Raw genomic sequence first — 17,950 nt, 5'->3', positions numbered from 1 at the left:
TTTTTTTTTTTTTTATGATAACCATTCTGTCTGGGGTGAGATGCAGTCTCAGTATTGTTTTACTTTGCATTTCTCAAATGACCAATGATGTTGAGCAGTTTTTCATATGTTTATTTGCCATTTGTATTTCTTCATCTGAGAAGTGTGTATTCATCTCAAATGCCCCTTTTTGGGTTGGGTCTTTGGACTTTGGGGGCCTGATGTTTAAAAATTCTTCATATATTCTAGAGAGAAGTCCTTTGTCTGAGGGACAGTTTGCTAACATTTTTTTTTTTTCCAATTTATGGGTTTTCTTTTTACTCTGTCGGTGATTTCTTTTGATTTGCAAAAACTTTTCAATAAGATGACATTCCAGTTGATTCTTTGAAGTATTTCTCATGCAGTTTGGTTTTTGTTCATAAACTCTCTGCCTACACCTGTGTCTTCAAGATTTTTATCTACTTTTTGTTCCTTTAGATTTAGTGTTTGTTTTAATATTTAGATCTTTGATCCATTTTGACTTTAGTTTAGTACACAGTAATAGACATGGGTTTGGTTTTAGTCTTTAGTATGTGGAAAGCCAGTTTTTCCAGCACCCTTTATTAAAGAGGCTATCTTCTAGTGAACATGTTTGGCCCCTTTGTCAACGATAAGGTGGCTGAATGTGTTTGTAGTTGTGTCTGCATCTTCTAATCTGTTCCATTGATCTTCGGGTCTGTTTTTGTGCCAGTACCATGCTGATTTTATCACAGTAGCTTTGTAGTATAATTTTAAGTCAAGGATTGTGATGCCTCTTGCCTTTCCTTTGTTGCCCAGGATTGCTTTTGCTATTCTAGGCCTCTTCTGGTTCTAGATAAATTTTAGGAATGTTTTCTCTGGATCTGTGAGACATACTAATGGTATTTTAATTGGGATTGCATTGAATTTGTACAACAATTTTGAGAGTATGGCCATTTTCACAATATTGGTTCTTCCTATCATGAGCAAGGAAGATTAATTTCTTACAAGTGAAAAGGCATACATTTCTAAAATATTACCAGATTGCCAAATTGTCTCCAAAACCACATTATTTGAATTTCTACTCTGACACATATAATACTCATTGACAGGAAGAATTATCCCACGGTTTCATTTTTTACTGCTTTAATAGGTAAAACTTACTGTCTGTTTTTTTTTTGAACTGGTATCTCGGCCATTGTGCTTAGGTGGATCTCAGACTCTTGGGCTTACGTAATCCTGCCTCAGCTTCCTGAGTAGCTGGTTCTGCAGGAGAATGCCACCTCTGTTCAGCCGCTGCTGTGTTTTAATTTTCATTTACTTATGCATGAAGTTGAATATCTGCTTATGTGTTTGCTGGCAGTAATTTGTTGTGTGGCCTGCCTTTTTATGTTCTTGCGTTTCAGGTTATTTGCGATCTGTACTTCATTGTTCAGTTCAGTGTACTATCGTGGTTGCCTTCCCAGATTTCCTGTGCTTTGGGTAGATCTGATGTTGGTACTAGTTATGACAAGTTGTGGTTTGTCATCTGATCTGTAGAAGAAATAAATATGAGTCATTCAGAATTAATTTTTTGAGAATTTGGTATTAAAAATTATTTTAAAATATTAAGATAATTTTTCTCTATCTGGTATTCACCTGTAGGTACATATATTTTTTTTGTATATCTGTAGTAATGAAAACATGCTTCAAGGAAGAAAGACCACATTTAATAGAAATACAGTTAGTTTGCAAACTTCCTATCTTTTTTGGAGTGAGTGGGAGAGTATTGAGTGTTATTTAATTTGACCAATTTCATCACCATAGGAAGAAGTATGAGCTATAAGTCAGGTTTAATTTTTGTACTGATGCCACTCTTCTTTATTTTCTATATCTTTATATCCATATCATCTATATCCATATCTATATCTATATCTACATCTATACCTATATCTATCTATGTATACATCTAAAATGAGTTTTTAAAAATGTATAATATCTAAAGACAAGAAAACATAGGGTGTAGGTCGTTATTTATATTTAACTTTTACTAGATTCTTCCTCTGTCCCTCCCTCTCGCTTCCTCCCTCTCTTCCTTCTAGATTTGTTTTTCAAGCAAAAATGTTACATGGCTAGTATTGTTACATCACCTAGTATTTATTGAGGATCCAGTTTGTGTTAATAGTAATATGAATAACTCATGTCTTTGTTCACTTGGAAAATTCTTTAGATCTCATATCCTCACTTTCCTATCTGTAAATGGAGATGATAGCCGTGCTGTACTAATGCTGTGAGTATGAGCATTGGAGACAGTATCTAAAGAACACTGAGTACAGTATCTAGCATAGAACAGGTGTTCCATAGATAACAGATTCCAATGTCCAGTTAATCATCTTGACTAGCATCATTCTTAGTATGTTGCCTAATAAAGCTTTTTCTCTCGCTGTCTCTCCCTCCATCCCTCCCTTTCTTTCTTTCTTTCTTTCTTGGATTTTTGAGACAGGGTCTCGCTATGTAGTTCAGGCTGGCTTTGAACTCACTGTGTAGCCCAGGCTAGCCTCAGACTCACAGTGTTCTTCCTGCCTTGGCTTCCCCAGTCCTGGGACTGGCGTGTGCCGCTATGCCTGGCCTCTCATCCTTACTTTCTCTTTGTGAACAGTAGAATAGGCTGAAATAAACAATAACTATTCTACTTGGATGTGTTAGTTTTCTAGTGCTGCCCTAACAAAGTATCGCAAACTGGGTGGCTTACAACAACAAAAACTTATTTCCTCACAGTTCTGAAGGCTAGAAGTCTAGTCAGGGATCAGCAGAGCTATGTTCCTTCTGAGACTCTGGGTGGAATTCTTCTGGTGTCTGGAGGCGACTGTCCATTGCTGGCCTCCCTGGACTTACAGCTGTAGCCCGTTGTGTGCCCTGTGCTGTTACACGCGGTCTCACTCTGTCTCACTCTGTCTCTGTTGCCTCTTCTTACAAGGCCGCCAGTCATATTGGCCTGGGGCCTAACAACTTCATCTTAACTTTCTATCTACGGATGCCCTAGTTAAAATTGTCCCTCTTTCGTTCTAGGAAATAACTCACTCCCAGGTGAAACAGGAGGCTGTACTGCTGCATGAGAAGCTTTATGAGCTGGAAGCCCACCGAGATCAAATGATTGCTGAAGACCAGAGCGTGGGCTCCCCGATGGAAGAGAGGGAGAGGTTACTGAGACAGGTAGGAAAATACTCATGCTTATTGTAATACGTCAAATTTTTAAAAATTTGTTGATTTGCTGTAAGAACCAGAATTAAACAAAAAGTCCATGAGTTTATTATATAAAAAAAACAAAAAAGTTAGTTTTACCTGAATATGAAATATTTACTTGATCAAGAAACTCTAGAAAAAAGTCACTTTCTCACCTAACCTTTTTTTGGGGGTAAGTCCTCATTTTTCATAGTTTTTGTGCATATTTAGCTATGATTTCATACTTTAGTTCCTTATTAGGAAAACTTGAAACTTTTTTACTGATTCAATAGATAATCTTATTGAAAATAGGTTCAATTATTTGTTCTGGATCTTATATTAGAATATAAAACATTGTAAGTTTTTGCCTTTACAGGACTAAGGTTTGAGCCCAGGGTCTTTGTAGTGAGCTACATTTGTAGTCCTTTTGAAATTCTTATTTTGAGATAGTTTCTCTAAGATGCTAAATTGCCTATTGTGTTTGCAAATCTCCCAACCTACCCTAGCTGGTAAGAGGGTCTCAGAAGTGCTAAATGTTTACATCAACTAATGATCCAGATCTGAAGACGTGTTAACTTGATAATGCCTTATGACTAGGTATAGTATATCACTATTACCTTTCTACTGAGGAAGAAGAAAGTGTTTCCTTGAATAGTTTCTTAGTGACATTCCCTTTAATCTGAAATGTGGAGTTCTAAGAAATAGATTTTAAGAAAGAGTAGTTTTCACATTTTATTTTATTTTTTTTTTGGTTTTTCTCCGGTCCCAGGAACCGAACTCACGACCTTGCGCTTGCCAGGCAGGCGCTTTTGCCGCTGAGCTAAATCCCCAGCCCCAGTTTTCACATTTTAGTACGACGTATTCTAGAAGGAAACTTGCCCTAAAATTGTGTAGTAATGTCCATGTGTGGTTTTTTGTTTCTTTGTGTTTGTTTTTTTTGTACTTGGGGTTAATCCCAGGGTCTTCATGCTGAGCTAGATCGCCAGGCTTTTTAAAAACATTTTAATTTTTGAGGTAGAGTCTCACTAAGCGACTGAGTTGTTGAGGCAGGCTTGAACTTCTGATTCTCGTGCCTCAGCCTTCCAGAGTGCTAAAATTACAGGAATGTACCACCATGCCTGGCCTAGAATTGAGCTTTTTGTTTTTGTTTTTGTTTTTTGGTCTTTTGTTGAAACAGGGTCTTGCTATACAGTTCAGGCTGGGCTTGAGCTTATTTTGTAGCCCAGGCAGGCCTCGAATTCACAATGATCTTCCTGCCTCAGCCTCTCAGTGCTGGGATTGCAGGCATGCACCACCATATCCTGCTTAGATATTCTTTTTTTTTGGTACTGGGAATCGAACTCACCCTATCCCATGAGTTATTTTTTAAATGCTATTTTTTTTTTTGTACCTTTGTAGGTTAAAGAAGATAATCAAGAAATAGCCAGCATGGAGAGACAGTAAGTACCTTTATACTAGGACATTTTACTTTCATTTTTCATTTTCTGAATTATATTCTCAAGTTAGAAGAGTACGTATAGGTTCTTCCTATGGTTTATGTTGATAATATTAATGCAGCTTTCGATCTTATAGTTTTAAATATTTTTGAGTGTTTAGTTAAGAGGTATGTCTTAGTATAAATGCTTTTTAAAAAACTTATAAAGGTATAATTCAGGTCTGAATACGTAGTGCACTGGTAGGGGTGCTTGTCTGGCATGCTCAGGGGCCTGGATTTGGTCCCCTAGTACCACCACCACCACAAAAAAAAAAAAAAAAAAAGAATTCATATTATAATTCACTTTTTTCTTGGGACCTTGAATTGAATCCAGGACCTTCACACTGAGATATATCTATATCCCTATTTTAAATTTTTTATTTTGAAACAGGGTCTGCTGTAGTAACTAATTGCCCAAAGTGGGCTCAAAATTGTGATCCTCTTGCTTTAGCCTCCTAGAGTGCTAGGATTATAGCAGTGTTGTTTTGCCACTATGGCTGGTTCACATATTTAAAATATGCAATTTAGAGCTTCTTAGTATATTTACAGAGTTGTATAGTTAATTGTAGAAGTTTTATGCATCTCAATAAAACCTCACAAATTTTAACCATTTCCTGCATCAGTACTCTCCCATCTCAGCTGGCCATGATGGTGCATGCCTCTAATCCCAGCATGTGCGAGGCTGAAACAGGAGGATCTCTGCAAGTTTGTGGCCAGCCTGGACTACACAGTGAATTCAAGGCCAGTCTGAACTATATAGTGAGACCCTGTCTCCAAAAAAAAAAGAGAGAGAGAAAAATACTCTCCCATCTCTGTGACTAGAAATCTACTTTAGGTCTGATAGTTTTACCTATTCTGGACATTTCATATAAGCATAGTCATACAAACAAGGTCTTCTGTGATTGGATGCTTTCACTTAACAGTATTTTTCAAGGTTCATCTGTATTGTAGCATGTATCAATATTTCATTTCTTTTTATTGCTAAGCAATATTCTACTGTCTGCACGTACCATATTCTATTAATCTATTCATCAGTGGATGGACATTTGTGCTATTTCCACAGTTTGGCTATTACGAATCATGTTGATATGAACATCATTGTGCTAGTTTTTGTGTGGACATATACTTTTACTTCTCGGGTGTTATATCTAGGAATGAAATTACTGGTAAGTCTGTTATGTGGTAACTGTGTTTAACTTCATGAATTAGAGTCCCGTGAGACCAGATGAGTGCAGAAGACAAGCTCCAGCGTAGCTGTACCATTTGACGTCGCTGTCAGTAGTGTATGACCGTTCTAGTTTCTCCAGAGCCTCGCTAACGCTGTTATTTGTCTTTTTTTGTCTATTGTAGCCATTCTAATGGGTGTGAAGTGGTATCATAGTGTGGGTTTGATTTGCATTTTCCTGATAGCTGATGGTGTTCAGGTTCCTTTCATGTGCTTATTGGTCAGGTATATATTTTCTTTGGAAAATTTTAAGACCCTTTGACAACTTTTTAAAGTGGGTTTATTATCATTATTGTTATTATTTAGTTTAAAGAATTCTTTGTATGTTCTAAATACAAGTCCCTTACTGTTACATGAATTGCAAAAATTTTTTCGCATTCTGTGGGTTGTCTTTTCATTCTTGGTGATTTTCTTGGAAAAACAGGCTTTCAATTTAAAGTCCAACTATCTGCTTTGTTTCTTTTTTTATGCTTTTGGTGTCAAACTAGTGTCCAATCCCAGGTCATGAAGATGTGTGCCTAAGAGTATTATAGTTTAGCTCTTACACTTAAATCTTGGATCTGTTTTGGGTTAATATATTAGCTGAGGTAGGAGTTCAGTTTTATTTTTTTGTTTGTACTTGTTGAGTTGTCCCAGTACCATTTACTGAAAATGCTATTCTTTCTCTATTTGTCTTGGCACCATTGTTCTAAATGAATTGACCATATATATATGGTCTTACTTTTGAATTCACAATTCTAGTCCCTTGATATGTCTATCCATATTCCAGTAAGACAGTGTCATGATTACTATAGCTTTATAGTAAGTATCAGTGTTTTTTTTTAATTTAACTTGTATAATCTACCAATGCCATATTTTCCCTCATTTTCTAAGTTTTGAGGCTAATTTGCCAACTTAGTTCATTTTGTGCAAATGCTGCAAAGAAAAGTTGCTAAACATTTTTCATTTTCTTAGAATGGTAGTCAAGCTTAAAAGGTTGGGAAGGGGGTCTGCTCTCAAAGTCAGGCAACCAAATGTTCTTAGAATATACTTGTGCTTTCAACAGGAATTGTGAAAAGGGGTTTAGAAGAGGTTTTTTTTTTGTTTAAATTGGTAATATTGTCCTCAGAGTAGGGCATATTATTTATGCAACCAGAAAAGATGTTAACATCCTCATTAAGTTTTTATTGAATGCCTATTATCCTAATAAATTTATTAAAATTCCAACAGGTTAACAGATATAAAAGAAAAAATAAATCAGTTTAGTGAAGAAATCAGACAACTTGACATGGATTTAGAGGATCATCAAGGTAATATTTTTGGTGTACTTCTGCATTTTTATAGTGTAGATTAATAGATAAGTAGTAGCATTGATACAGTATTAACTGCATCGCTGTGACTGTTTACTTGATATTTATTATATAATTCTTTATGATATCCCTAACTTTACTGAAATATATGCTAAGTATTGCAAGTAATATTCACACAATTCTTTGACTTGATCATTACTTGAAGTAACTTAATGGTTGCCAATAAGAAGGCATTTAGTTTTACAAAGCAATTTTTTTTTTTTTCCCCACGATGTTAGAGATTGAACCCAGGACCTTGAGCATGCTGTAAAGCTCTCTGCACACAGCTGTATCCCAGCATGGTGAGGTGTGTGTGTTTCTGTGTATGTATTGAACCTGGGTCCTTGCACATGCAAAGCAAATGCTGTACTTCTGAGCCACATCCACAGCTATTAACTAGAGTATTTAGTAGAGTCGGGAAAGGTAAGAATCAAGTCGCAAATACTGTATCACAAGTAAGCCAGGGAGAGCTCATTTCCCAACCAGGCCCCGTTCTGAGGTGGCAAGCACTCATTATCATAGTCCGCCCTAAGTGTCCTTGGCAGTTACATTTAAAGAATCAGCGCAGGGACTAAACAGCTGTGGGAGCTTGGGGTGTGACCAGTGGAAATGCTGTGGTAGGTACTGGGAACTAGTGTTGGTGTGCGTGAGGTATGGGGTTGGGCTTTAGAGTTTGCTATCTTCTCCCTAATGGAAGAGAGAAATGTGGGTTCCCTGTGGCACACGTTAGTCACAGTTTACTGCAGTCAGTTAATACGTTCTCAGATTATCAGACGGTGACTATATATTCTTTTGAGTTAGTGGGGGAAGGTCAGGATAATCTCTCCACTTCAGGGTGTAAGTAATGCCTATACATCTGTTCTGTGGTTCAGGAAACACAACAGGAAAAAAGAGGAGTGTATTTAAATTTTTACTTCAGTTTTAAAGGTAGTATATTAATTTTTTCTACTTTATCTTGCTCTTTGAATATCATTAGTTACTACTGATTGATTACTTTGCAGTATTTGCAAGAACCCTTTGAAGGCTTGGAAAGCCATTTTATGCATGTTGAAGCTCAAAGACATGTGGTGTACTCAAATTCCCCCAGCTAAGAAGGAGTAAAAGTCTAGATTCAAACTAACATCTTTTTGAATCCAAAGTCTTAGTTCCATTGCCCAAGTCAAGCTTAAACTTGACTTTCTGGTATGAAGTGCTGTATTTGTGAAATAAAAATGTTCTTAGAAATGCTTATGTAGTTTAAATTTACACATGGTTCCTAATGGCTTTAAATAAAGCATCTAAAGGGAGACAGACGTTAAATTAGTCTGAGTGAATAAACTTGGTTAAGCTTTGGTTTTCTCATCTGCAAAATGAATATAATGGTTCTATTTCACTAAGGTTTGTATATGTTAAATGGCATATGTGGCATGATAGGATCAAAATAAATTAAGACTGAGGCCATGTTATTTTTAAAAAATTACTTCTTTTCATTGACAAAACTTGTATATATGTATACACTGTGGAGCGCTTAGACCAGACTGATCAACAAGTGGATCACTTTATGCCTCCTCAGTAATTTAGGGTCCCTGTGCTGTGCAGTGGGGCTCTTGACTTTATTAGTCCTGCCTTACTAAGACTTTCTGTCCTTTGTGTTGTTTCTTTTACTAAGGTAGATCTTAGTATTCTAGACTTTCTTATTAATATATTCAAAACTTTTGACCAATCTGATAATGTTCTTGATTTTAGATGTTCTATATGATACATTTTAAATAATTTTCCTCTTTCTAAGTCTAAATTTCTAACATTTAATTTGTTCCCACTAAAGTAATGATTTTGGAGTAACAGTTTATTACTAATTGTTAATTAATTATTAATAATTCTTAGCTAAATAAAATGCTGAATGCTTTGCATTTTAGCTATTTTCCTTTTTGTTTTTCTAAATTTGTCCTTTTTATTAATGTCGAAAAGGACAACCTATAATTCAGCCCAATAGTGGCAAAAGCCATTTGTATATAAGTGTAAATATATTTGATTATAAGTATTATGTATATGTGTGACTGTATCAGTGAATTTAGTGTTCCGTTGTTGTGCTGTATATGATCTTTCTGGATTATTGGTTTTACAGCAGAAGGGGGTTTTACTAGAAGGTTACTTGTTAGAAGGTTACTTGTTAGTTCAGGACCTCATTAGTTCCTGCCTGAACTATTGCAGTAGCCTCCTAACTGGTCACCCCACCTCCAGTCTTGCCCCGTCTCAGATTCCTCCTCCAGAAGGCTGCCAGACTGACTTATGTAAAATGTGATTCTGTGTTATTTGACTCTATAGTGGTTCACCATGATGCATGTGATAAAGTTCAAGAATTTTTGCATATATTACTAGTCCCTCCCTAATGTGGCCTGTATATCATCCACTTCCCACCCCTTATAATCATTATGCTTATAGTCTAATAATAACAACTTACGTGTGGTATCTCATACCTCACCCTTTACCATAATATATCACACTTTTTCATGCTTCAACCTTTTGCTTCTGTTTTTGTTGTCTTTTGTTTGTTCCTTCCCCCTTTCCCTCTATCCCTCCCTTCTCCTTCCTTCTTCTCTCTTTTTCTTTCTTTTCTTTCTTTCTTTCTTTCTTTCTTTCTTTCTTTCTTTCTTTCTTTCTTTCTTTCTTTCTTTCTTTCTCTTCCTTCCTGTTTCTCTTTGTTTCTCTTTCTTTTCTTCCTTTCTTTTTTTCTTTCTTCCTCTCTCTTTCTTTCCTTTTGCTTCTCTCTCTCTCTCTCTTTGTCTCTCTTGTGCTTACTCTTGCTCCTCCTCTTTTCCTCCTGTCTCCTTCTCTTGAAAGTTCTTTTTCCTGTTTTGCACTTGACTACATTCTTATCCCTTAAGAGCTAACTTAGGCATCCCCTCACCCAGCGTAACTCTTAACGTCCTGTGCCTGACTCATTTCTAGGCTTGTCTAAGTGAACGACCTTGCTCCCTGTTACTGGAGCGCTGCATTGGCCTCGCTGTATTACAGTTTTGCCTTTGCCTTCCCTCTTAGACTTTACCTTCTCAAGGGTAGAGACTTTCTTACTTTGGTAATCTTTTTTATCGCCATAGTGTCTGGGAAAGTAAATACTAAATAAGTGTTTGGAAAGAACTGAACAATCCATATTCTGGCAGAGAAAGAATAATTGTACAATGAATTAGGGGAGAAAATTGAACTCTAGCCATTGCTGTGAGCTCCTTTGTTCTAGGATGCAGGTGTGTCTCCTCTTCAGAGACAGCTTGGCTGCAAACATCTTATTCCTTTCCAGAGGATTCTCACCTTGGATTCATGTTTCCGAGTAAAGTGCTAGATGCTTATCTATCTGTACATGCTCGGCAATCCCTTGACTCGAGGTTATGGATCATCCATTCCTTAGCTTCCACAGGATAAGAAAATTATCTTGTCTTATCCATACTTTCTGTCCCTGGCTTTATTTCCTCTTGAACTATTTTATTTATGTCTTCGATGCCTGGTTTCTTACATTTAGGGCACCTATGTATAATCCAGCTAGGCTACCTTTGCCTGGTAGGGTTTCTGGGTAAGAGTGCATAAGCCGTAAGTGGTGTTTGTACAGGTGTGACTTTTAAGAGTCTCTCCACCCTTTCAGTTTTTAAATAAGCTTTGAAAATATTTACATAATTCATTTTAAATGCAAAGGCATCTTTACTTCCTGGGTTAGGTATAGTTGTGTTTCCTGTTAGTTATTAATGGTCACTGTTAGTTATTACTGTAACCCAGTAACTTCCTTTAATATATCATACTTATTCATTTTGATAAGCCCTTAAAATTATAATTCTCCAAAAGTTATATATATGTATTTTTTGGTTTTCTTCCGGTACCAGGAATCAAACTCACGACCTTGCGCTTGCCAGGAAGGTGCTTTGCCGCTGAGCCAAATCCCCAGCCCCTCCAAAAGTTATATTGAGTAATTGTGTTTCAGAATTAACCAAATAAAATCAGTTAGCAGCTGTTTGGCTACTTTGTGAAATTTCCGTTGTTCCTACATGCTGAATTATCAGTTTCTGTGATAATCTGGTATAAGTAGAGAGAAATCTGTGTAATACACAAACTTTTGACCAATTTTTGATATACATTTTTGCTGTAAATCTCTGCCGTCTTTTAAAGTGATTTTTTAAAAAGAAAATAATATCATGATAACATTTTCTGTATAGTAAGATGTTAACATGTTTAAGTTGTGGAGGGATGTGATCATATCATGTCAAATATTTGCTAGATTTCACCTTAATATTTGAGAGTTTATATCTCATACTGAAGTCCCACAAAGTAAGATTTCTTAGTGTGTTTGTCTCAGTCAGGTATTACTTTACTGTCTTATGGAAAATAAATTCTAAACAGAACAGTGTTACTATTCCACGCCCAAACTTTTCATGGAGTAGGAGCCTAAAATAAGTGATTAGTCTTTGATGCAAAATTTATTAAGACTTTTCAAATCAGGGTGTTTTTCAACTGTACCCAATGGGTTTAGGCTTTCTTAAGACTGCTAAGTTAGTTGAGCTACATCCCCAGCCCCTCAAAATTTTATTTCTATTCCCTCTTCTTTTCCCATTGCTGGAAGCTTATATTTTTAAATTTATTCTTCCTCTGCCACTTCCCTATTGCCCCTCCCCACCTCTCCGTTTCTCCTTCCTCTCCCTCCTTCTGTCCCTTTCAGTTTTGCAGTACCAGGAATTGAACCCAGGGCCTTGCACTGATCTACATCCCTAGCCCTTTCTAAAACTTTCATTTCAAGACAGAGTCTTGCTAAGTCGACTAGGCTAGACTTGAACTCAGGCTTCTGTCTCAGCCAAGCTCCCAGAGAGATGATAAATATTTTTTTTTCTACAGTTTTGGTGAGGTTTGAGTGATAATCAGTGTTAGATGTGCATGTTCAACTGGCCATCTTTACCAAGAAATTACAAATTATACATTGTAATTACCTAAAACTTCTAAGATTTTAATCACCTTGAATGTGCTTCAGTTTTTTGGCCTTTTAAAACTTCATGTGTATGTGTGGATGTTTTGTCTCAAATGAGTATTCTTAGGTGCTTACATTAACTGTACAATTGCTTCAGTCACTCTTCTGCTTTTAAAAATGTTTTCAAACTGGGTGTAGTGACACAAGTATGGTGACCCATGTATAGGGTCCCAGCTACCCCACCTCAGGCAGGAAGGTCTCTTGAACCCAGGAATTTAAGGCCAGCCTGGGCAGCACAGGAAGACCTCATCAAAGGAAAACAAAAATCTAAAACTAAGGCTGAGATTGGCTTTTTTTTTGAATTGTCATTTTATGTATGAATCTGACATGTATTTATTGTTTTTTGGTTTTTTTTGGTACTGGGAATCGAACTCAGGAGCTTGCACTTGCCAGGCAGTCACTCATGCCGTTGAGCTATATCCCCGGCCCTAGACATGTATTTATTGTGAAAAATTTAAGCACTACAGGTGTGTATGTGGTGTAAAGTCATCTCCTTATACTCACCCACCTCTTTGAACATAGTCATTATTCATAGTTTGGTATTTAGCCTGTCAGGCTTTTAAAAATAAATTTACAAACATACATTTTAAAAAAGGAAGTCACATTTACAGTGTTTTGAGCTGGAGTCTTTCCATGTAACTGCATCTTCCGTGTGAGGATGCACCCTTCATTCTGAGCAGGGGCACAGCACCGTGGTCAGTGTCAGGCCTGTGAAGTGAGACTCAAGAACGGCACCCCGTGCAGACGCGCTTGTGACAGCGTGAACTGCCTTCGAGCCTGTGGTTATGTGGTATTTGCGGAATCTGCACTGACATTTACGTTGCTTCTAATTTTTTATTACCAAGTGATTTGGTAAAAATTTGGTAATTTGGTAATATTTTTTATTAACAAGAGTGTTGTAAATATCCTGGTACATTCATATTTATTAGTTTGTGTATTTATTTCTCCAGAAAAAATTTCTACAGGTGAAATTTTGGATAGAATAGCATTATATTAATGACTTTGGTTTTAAAATTTCTTCTCAGAAAAGATTGAGCCACTTTGCAGAACCAAAGGCAGCGTGTGAAATTGTTTCCTCACCAATGCTAACCATGTAAATGGCTTCAATGCGTAGTATTACCATAATCCACAAGGTGGTGCTATTTTTTGAGAATCTCTATAGATAGGGACTGACAGTGTTACAAAGCACAGTTTCCGTCAGATAGCTCCTCAAGAGAGATTTTTGGGTGTACTTACTCACTAAAGATTATTCCTTCGTTTGTAGAGCCCAGTATTTCCTAAAATAGGATTAGATTGTAAGGTATATATTATCAATATATCACAGACAAACATCTAATTGATACAATGACATAAACATGTATCATAATAGAAGTATATATAAGTGCTGTAAGAACATGGGATTCCTTTTTTATTTTTATTTTTATTAACGCATGTTTGCAGTATGTAATAATTGCATCGTAGAGTAAGCAGGTCTATGTACATAGCACATCTCTCACCTTCCGGCTCTTGCTCCCTTCCCATTTTACAAAGATCTATATCCCTGTTTCTTATTATCTGACTTTTATTTTGCTCTTTAATTTGTTTATACTTTGGGTTTCCTAGAAATCATGCAATAGTTAAGCTATGTGTTTGATTTACTTCACTTACCGTAATGGTCTCAATGTGTATCCATTTTTCTTCAAATGACTCAAATTTACCCTTTATGACAGAGTAACACTTTCTTTATCCATCCATCTGATGATGGACATATAGGCTACTTTCAAGATTTAGCTATTATGATTGTGCTGCTATAAACGTGCGTATAGATGTATCACTGTAATATGATGTCTTTGACTCTTAAGATACTATACCTAGAAGGGCAATAGCTGGTCAAGTGGAATTTCTAGTTTTAGTCTTGTGAGGAATCTCCATACTAATTTCCATAGTGGCTATACTTGTTTATAGTTTCACCAACAATATAGAAAGGTTCTTTTTTCCCCACAGCCTTTCTGGCATTTGTTATTATTTGATTTCTTCACGGTAGCCATCTTTCTGGACTAAGATGGAATCTCGGTGTTACTTACTTTGCATTGTAATGACCAGAGATGTCTTTTCATGTATTTGTTGGCCCCTTGTACTTCTTTAGGTAGTATATGTTCATTTCAGTTGCCCATTTTTTGAATGAATTTTTCATTTTTCGGGATCGATTTCTTTTTAGTTTCTTTTTAGCTTATTTTAGATATTATTCTTCTGTCAAGGAGTAACTGGCAAAAATTTTGTTCCATTCTGTAGGTTGACTCCTCACTGTGTTGGTCATTTCCTTTGTTTTACAGAAGCCTTTTAATTTGATATAATTCCACTTGTTTATTATTGATGTTATTTCTTGTGCAAATTAGGATTCTGTTCAGAAAGTCCTTAGCTATGCCTGTGTCTTCAAGAGTTCTACCCATCTTATCTTGCAGCAGATTATTTCTATTTCAACATTTAGATCTTCGATCCACTTTGATTTTAGTTTAGTGCGTGGTGAGATGTGTGGGTGTGGATTCAGTCTTCTGTGTGGACAGCCAGGTTTCCCAGCACCATTTTTAGAGACACTGTCGTTCCTTAGGCATATATTTTGCTTTTTGTCAAGTATCAGATAACTCAGTGTACCTACGGTTGTTTCTGCATCCTCTCTTCTGGTCTTTTGATACACATGCTTTTGTATCAGGACCAGCTGTTTTGTCACTGTTGCTATAATATAACTTGAAGTCTGGGTTGTGATACCTCCTCTTTGTTCATTACCCAAGATTGCTTTTCTATTCTGGGTCTCTTCTGGTTCCATATGAATTTTACATTTGTTTTCTCTAGTTTTGTGAGGAACGCTGTTAATATTTTGATTGGGATTGCATTAAATGTAATTACCAGTTTTGGAAGTGTGTCTGTTTTGACAGCATTGCTTCTGCTTATCCAGGAACAAGCGACATCTTTGCATTTTCTGATTATCTTCTTTGATCTCTTTTTTTAGAGTACTGGAATTTTCATTGCAGAGGTCTTTCACTTACTTGGCTAATTTAATTCCCAAATACTTAGTTTTTCTTGATGCTATTTGCATGTTATTGTTTTCCTAATTTCTTTCTTGGTGAGTTCATTATGGTGTGCAGGAATGTTGTGAATTTTCATTTGTTGATTCTGTATCCTGTACCTTGCTGAATTTGATGACTAATTCTATGAATTGTTTGGTGAAATTTTTTTGATCTTTCAAAGGATCATGTCATCTGCAAATAATGATAATTTGACCTCTTTTTTTCCTGCATGCAGTCTTTTCATTTCTTTCTCCTTCCTGATTGTTCTGGATAACACTTTGAGTATTATATTGAACAAGACTGGTGATAGTGGACCATCTTTTCTTGTTCCTGATTTTAGAAGGAAAGCTTTCAGTTTTTTCCCATTTAATATGATGTAAGCAGTAGGTTTGTCATATATAGTTTTTATTTGATTGAGATAAGGTCATTTTATACCTTTTCTTAGCATTTTTTTTAAAATCATGAATGAATGTTGGATTTTGTCAAAGGCTTGTTGGATTTTGTCAAGATGATCCTGTGATTTTTGTGTTTTCTTCTGTTTATATGATGAATCATGCTTACTGATTTGTATATGTTGAACCATCTGTCCTTCTTGGGATGTAGCCTACTTGGTCATGATGATGTAAGATCTTTTTGATGACTTCATACATCCTGTTCGGCAGTATCTTGATGATTTTTTCATCTAAGTTCACTAAAGAGGTAGGCCTGTAGTTGTCTTTCTTGGTTGGGTCCTAGTAAGGCTTTGGAATCACGGTAATGCTAGCTTCTAGGAATGACTTTGAGAATACTTCCTCCATTTAGATGTGAGATTTTGAGAAGTGTTGGTGTTGACCTTTCCTGGAGTTCTTGTACCATTTGGCTGCGAGTCCGTGTGGATCAGGCGTGTCTTTCTTGATAGGTTTTTGGTGCTGTTTCACTGTCAGTACTGGGTATTGGATAATTTAAGGTTTGCAAATCTTGGCTCAGATTTGACAATTCATATTTATTTAGGGGTCTGCCCATTCCTTCTGAATTCTGCAATTTATTGGAGCACAGGTTTTTGAAGGAGTTCCTGATAATCTTCTGGATTTCCATGATGTCTATTGTAATTTCACTTTTTCTAATTGTACTGACTTGGGTCTTTCTTCGTTTTGAAAAGGTGGGCTAACAGTTTGTCTATTTTGTGTATCTTTCACGGAACCAGCTCTTTGATTCATAGATAGTTTATATTGTTTTCAGTCTCAGATTCATAATTACTGCTCTGATTTTATAATTTCCTTCCTTGTACTGGCTTTGGGTTTGAATTGTTCTTGTTTTTTAGGACCTTGAAGTGTATCATTAGGTTATTTATTCGGGCTCGCTCTGCTTTTGAGATGGCATTCACAGCAATAGATTTCCCTTTTAGGAGTGCTTTCATTGTGTCCCATAAGTTCTGGTATGTTGTACTAGCATTATCATTTGATTCTAGGAACTGTCTAACCTTCCTTGATTTCTTTCTGGTGACCCATTGATCACTCAAGAGTATATTGGTTAATTTCCATATATTTGCATGAATTTTGTGGTTTCTTTTGCCATTGATTTTTGGTTTCATTGCACTATAATCTGATAACATCCATGGGATAATTTTGATTCTTTTTTTTTTATTTTAAAAATAAAAGGAGGAAAAAAATTAACAGACATTTTACAACATAGCAAAAGAACAGTACAGACAATACGGAGTTACAAACAAAGTAGTAGGGAATTAACAGTGGTTGTTGTATTACATATTGATATCTTCAAAGTGGCTTCTCATGAAAACAGATGATTCTTTTGTATTTATGTTACCTTGCTTTATGGTATAGTATGTGTTCTACTTTGGAGAAAGTCCTATATGGTGCTGAGACTAATGTGTGTTCTATTGTTGGGTGGACACTGTGTATCTATCTATAGGTAGTATATGTCAACTCTGATATTTGGTTGAACTGTTTGTAACTTTGGGGTATTGAAGTTCACCACCATTAATTGTATTTTTCTGGTCTTTTATGGGCAGTACCATTTGCTTGATGATGTTGGGTGTGCCGGTGTTTGGTGCATATACATTTATAATTGTTATTTCTTCCTGTTGAGTTGTTCCCTTAACATATTCATAACAGGGATGTCATTTGTATGTCTTGCTGCTGGGTAGCTCTGATCTGAGTTCCATTGTCTGATGTTAAATAGCTAACCACTGGTGTTTCAAGCTGGTGGGAATGTGTTAACCAACATGTAGTGACCTTCTTTGCCTCTTCTGATGGGTTATGGCTGAAAGTCCACTTTGTCTGAATACAGGATAGCTATTCCTACTTGATTTCAGGCCCCTATTGCATGTAATATTGTTTTTACTCTTTGAATTTTACTCTGTAAATTTCTCTTTATATTAAATGTTTTTCTTGTATAGAGCATATGTTTGGGTTTAATTTTTGATCCAATGTGTGAATCTGTGTCTTTGGTTAGAGAGTTGAGACTATTCACATTGGGAGTTGTTATTTAACTCAGTCCTGTCATGGCATTATTTTTGTTGCTTTTGTTGTTTTCCACTTCTATTTAACTCACCCTGCCTAATGATTTCATCCTGTTAAATCTTCTGGCTTTGTTAGCTTCTCTTTCAAGGAAATCCTTGAGATTTATTTGTTTGTTTAGGCAGGCTTTTTGAGATAGGGGCTTGCTGTGTAGTTTGGGCTGCGGCTGAACTCACGATGTAGCCCAGGTTGGACCTGAACTCAT

General features: G+C 36.2%; 1 protein-coding gene across 1 annotated transcript in view; it reads left to right on the top strand.

Annotated features, from left to right (window-relative positions):
* The window catches only part of Ift74 (intraflagellar transport 74), a 92,719-nt gene that overhangs the window by 36,732 nt on the left and 38,037 nt on the right, over window positions 1–17,950 (top strand). Inside the window, exons 11-13 of the mRNA XM_005401156.2 lie at window positions 3,025–3,168; window positions 4,576–4,616; window positions 7,086–7,165. Coding sequence (XP_005401213.1) covers window positions 3,025–3,168; window positions 4,576–4,616; window positions 7,086–7,165 — 265 coding nt within the window. The remainder of the gene's footprint in view (window positions 1–3,024; window positions 3,169–4,575; window positions 4,617–7,085; window positions 7,166–17,950) is intronic.

Source organism: Chinchilla lanigera, unplaced genomic scaffold, assembly GCF_000276665.1.
Source record: "Chinchilla lanigera isolate Chin_1 unplaced genomic scaffold, ChiLan1.0 scaffold00071, whole genome shotgun sequence".
Lineage (NCBI taxonomy): Eukaryota > Metazoa > Chordata > Mammalia > Rodentia > Chinchillidae > Chinchilla > Chinchilla lanigera.
The sequence above is the reverse complement of the archived record's forward strand: the minus strand, read 5'-3'. Positions and strand labels throughout refer to the sequence as shown.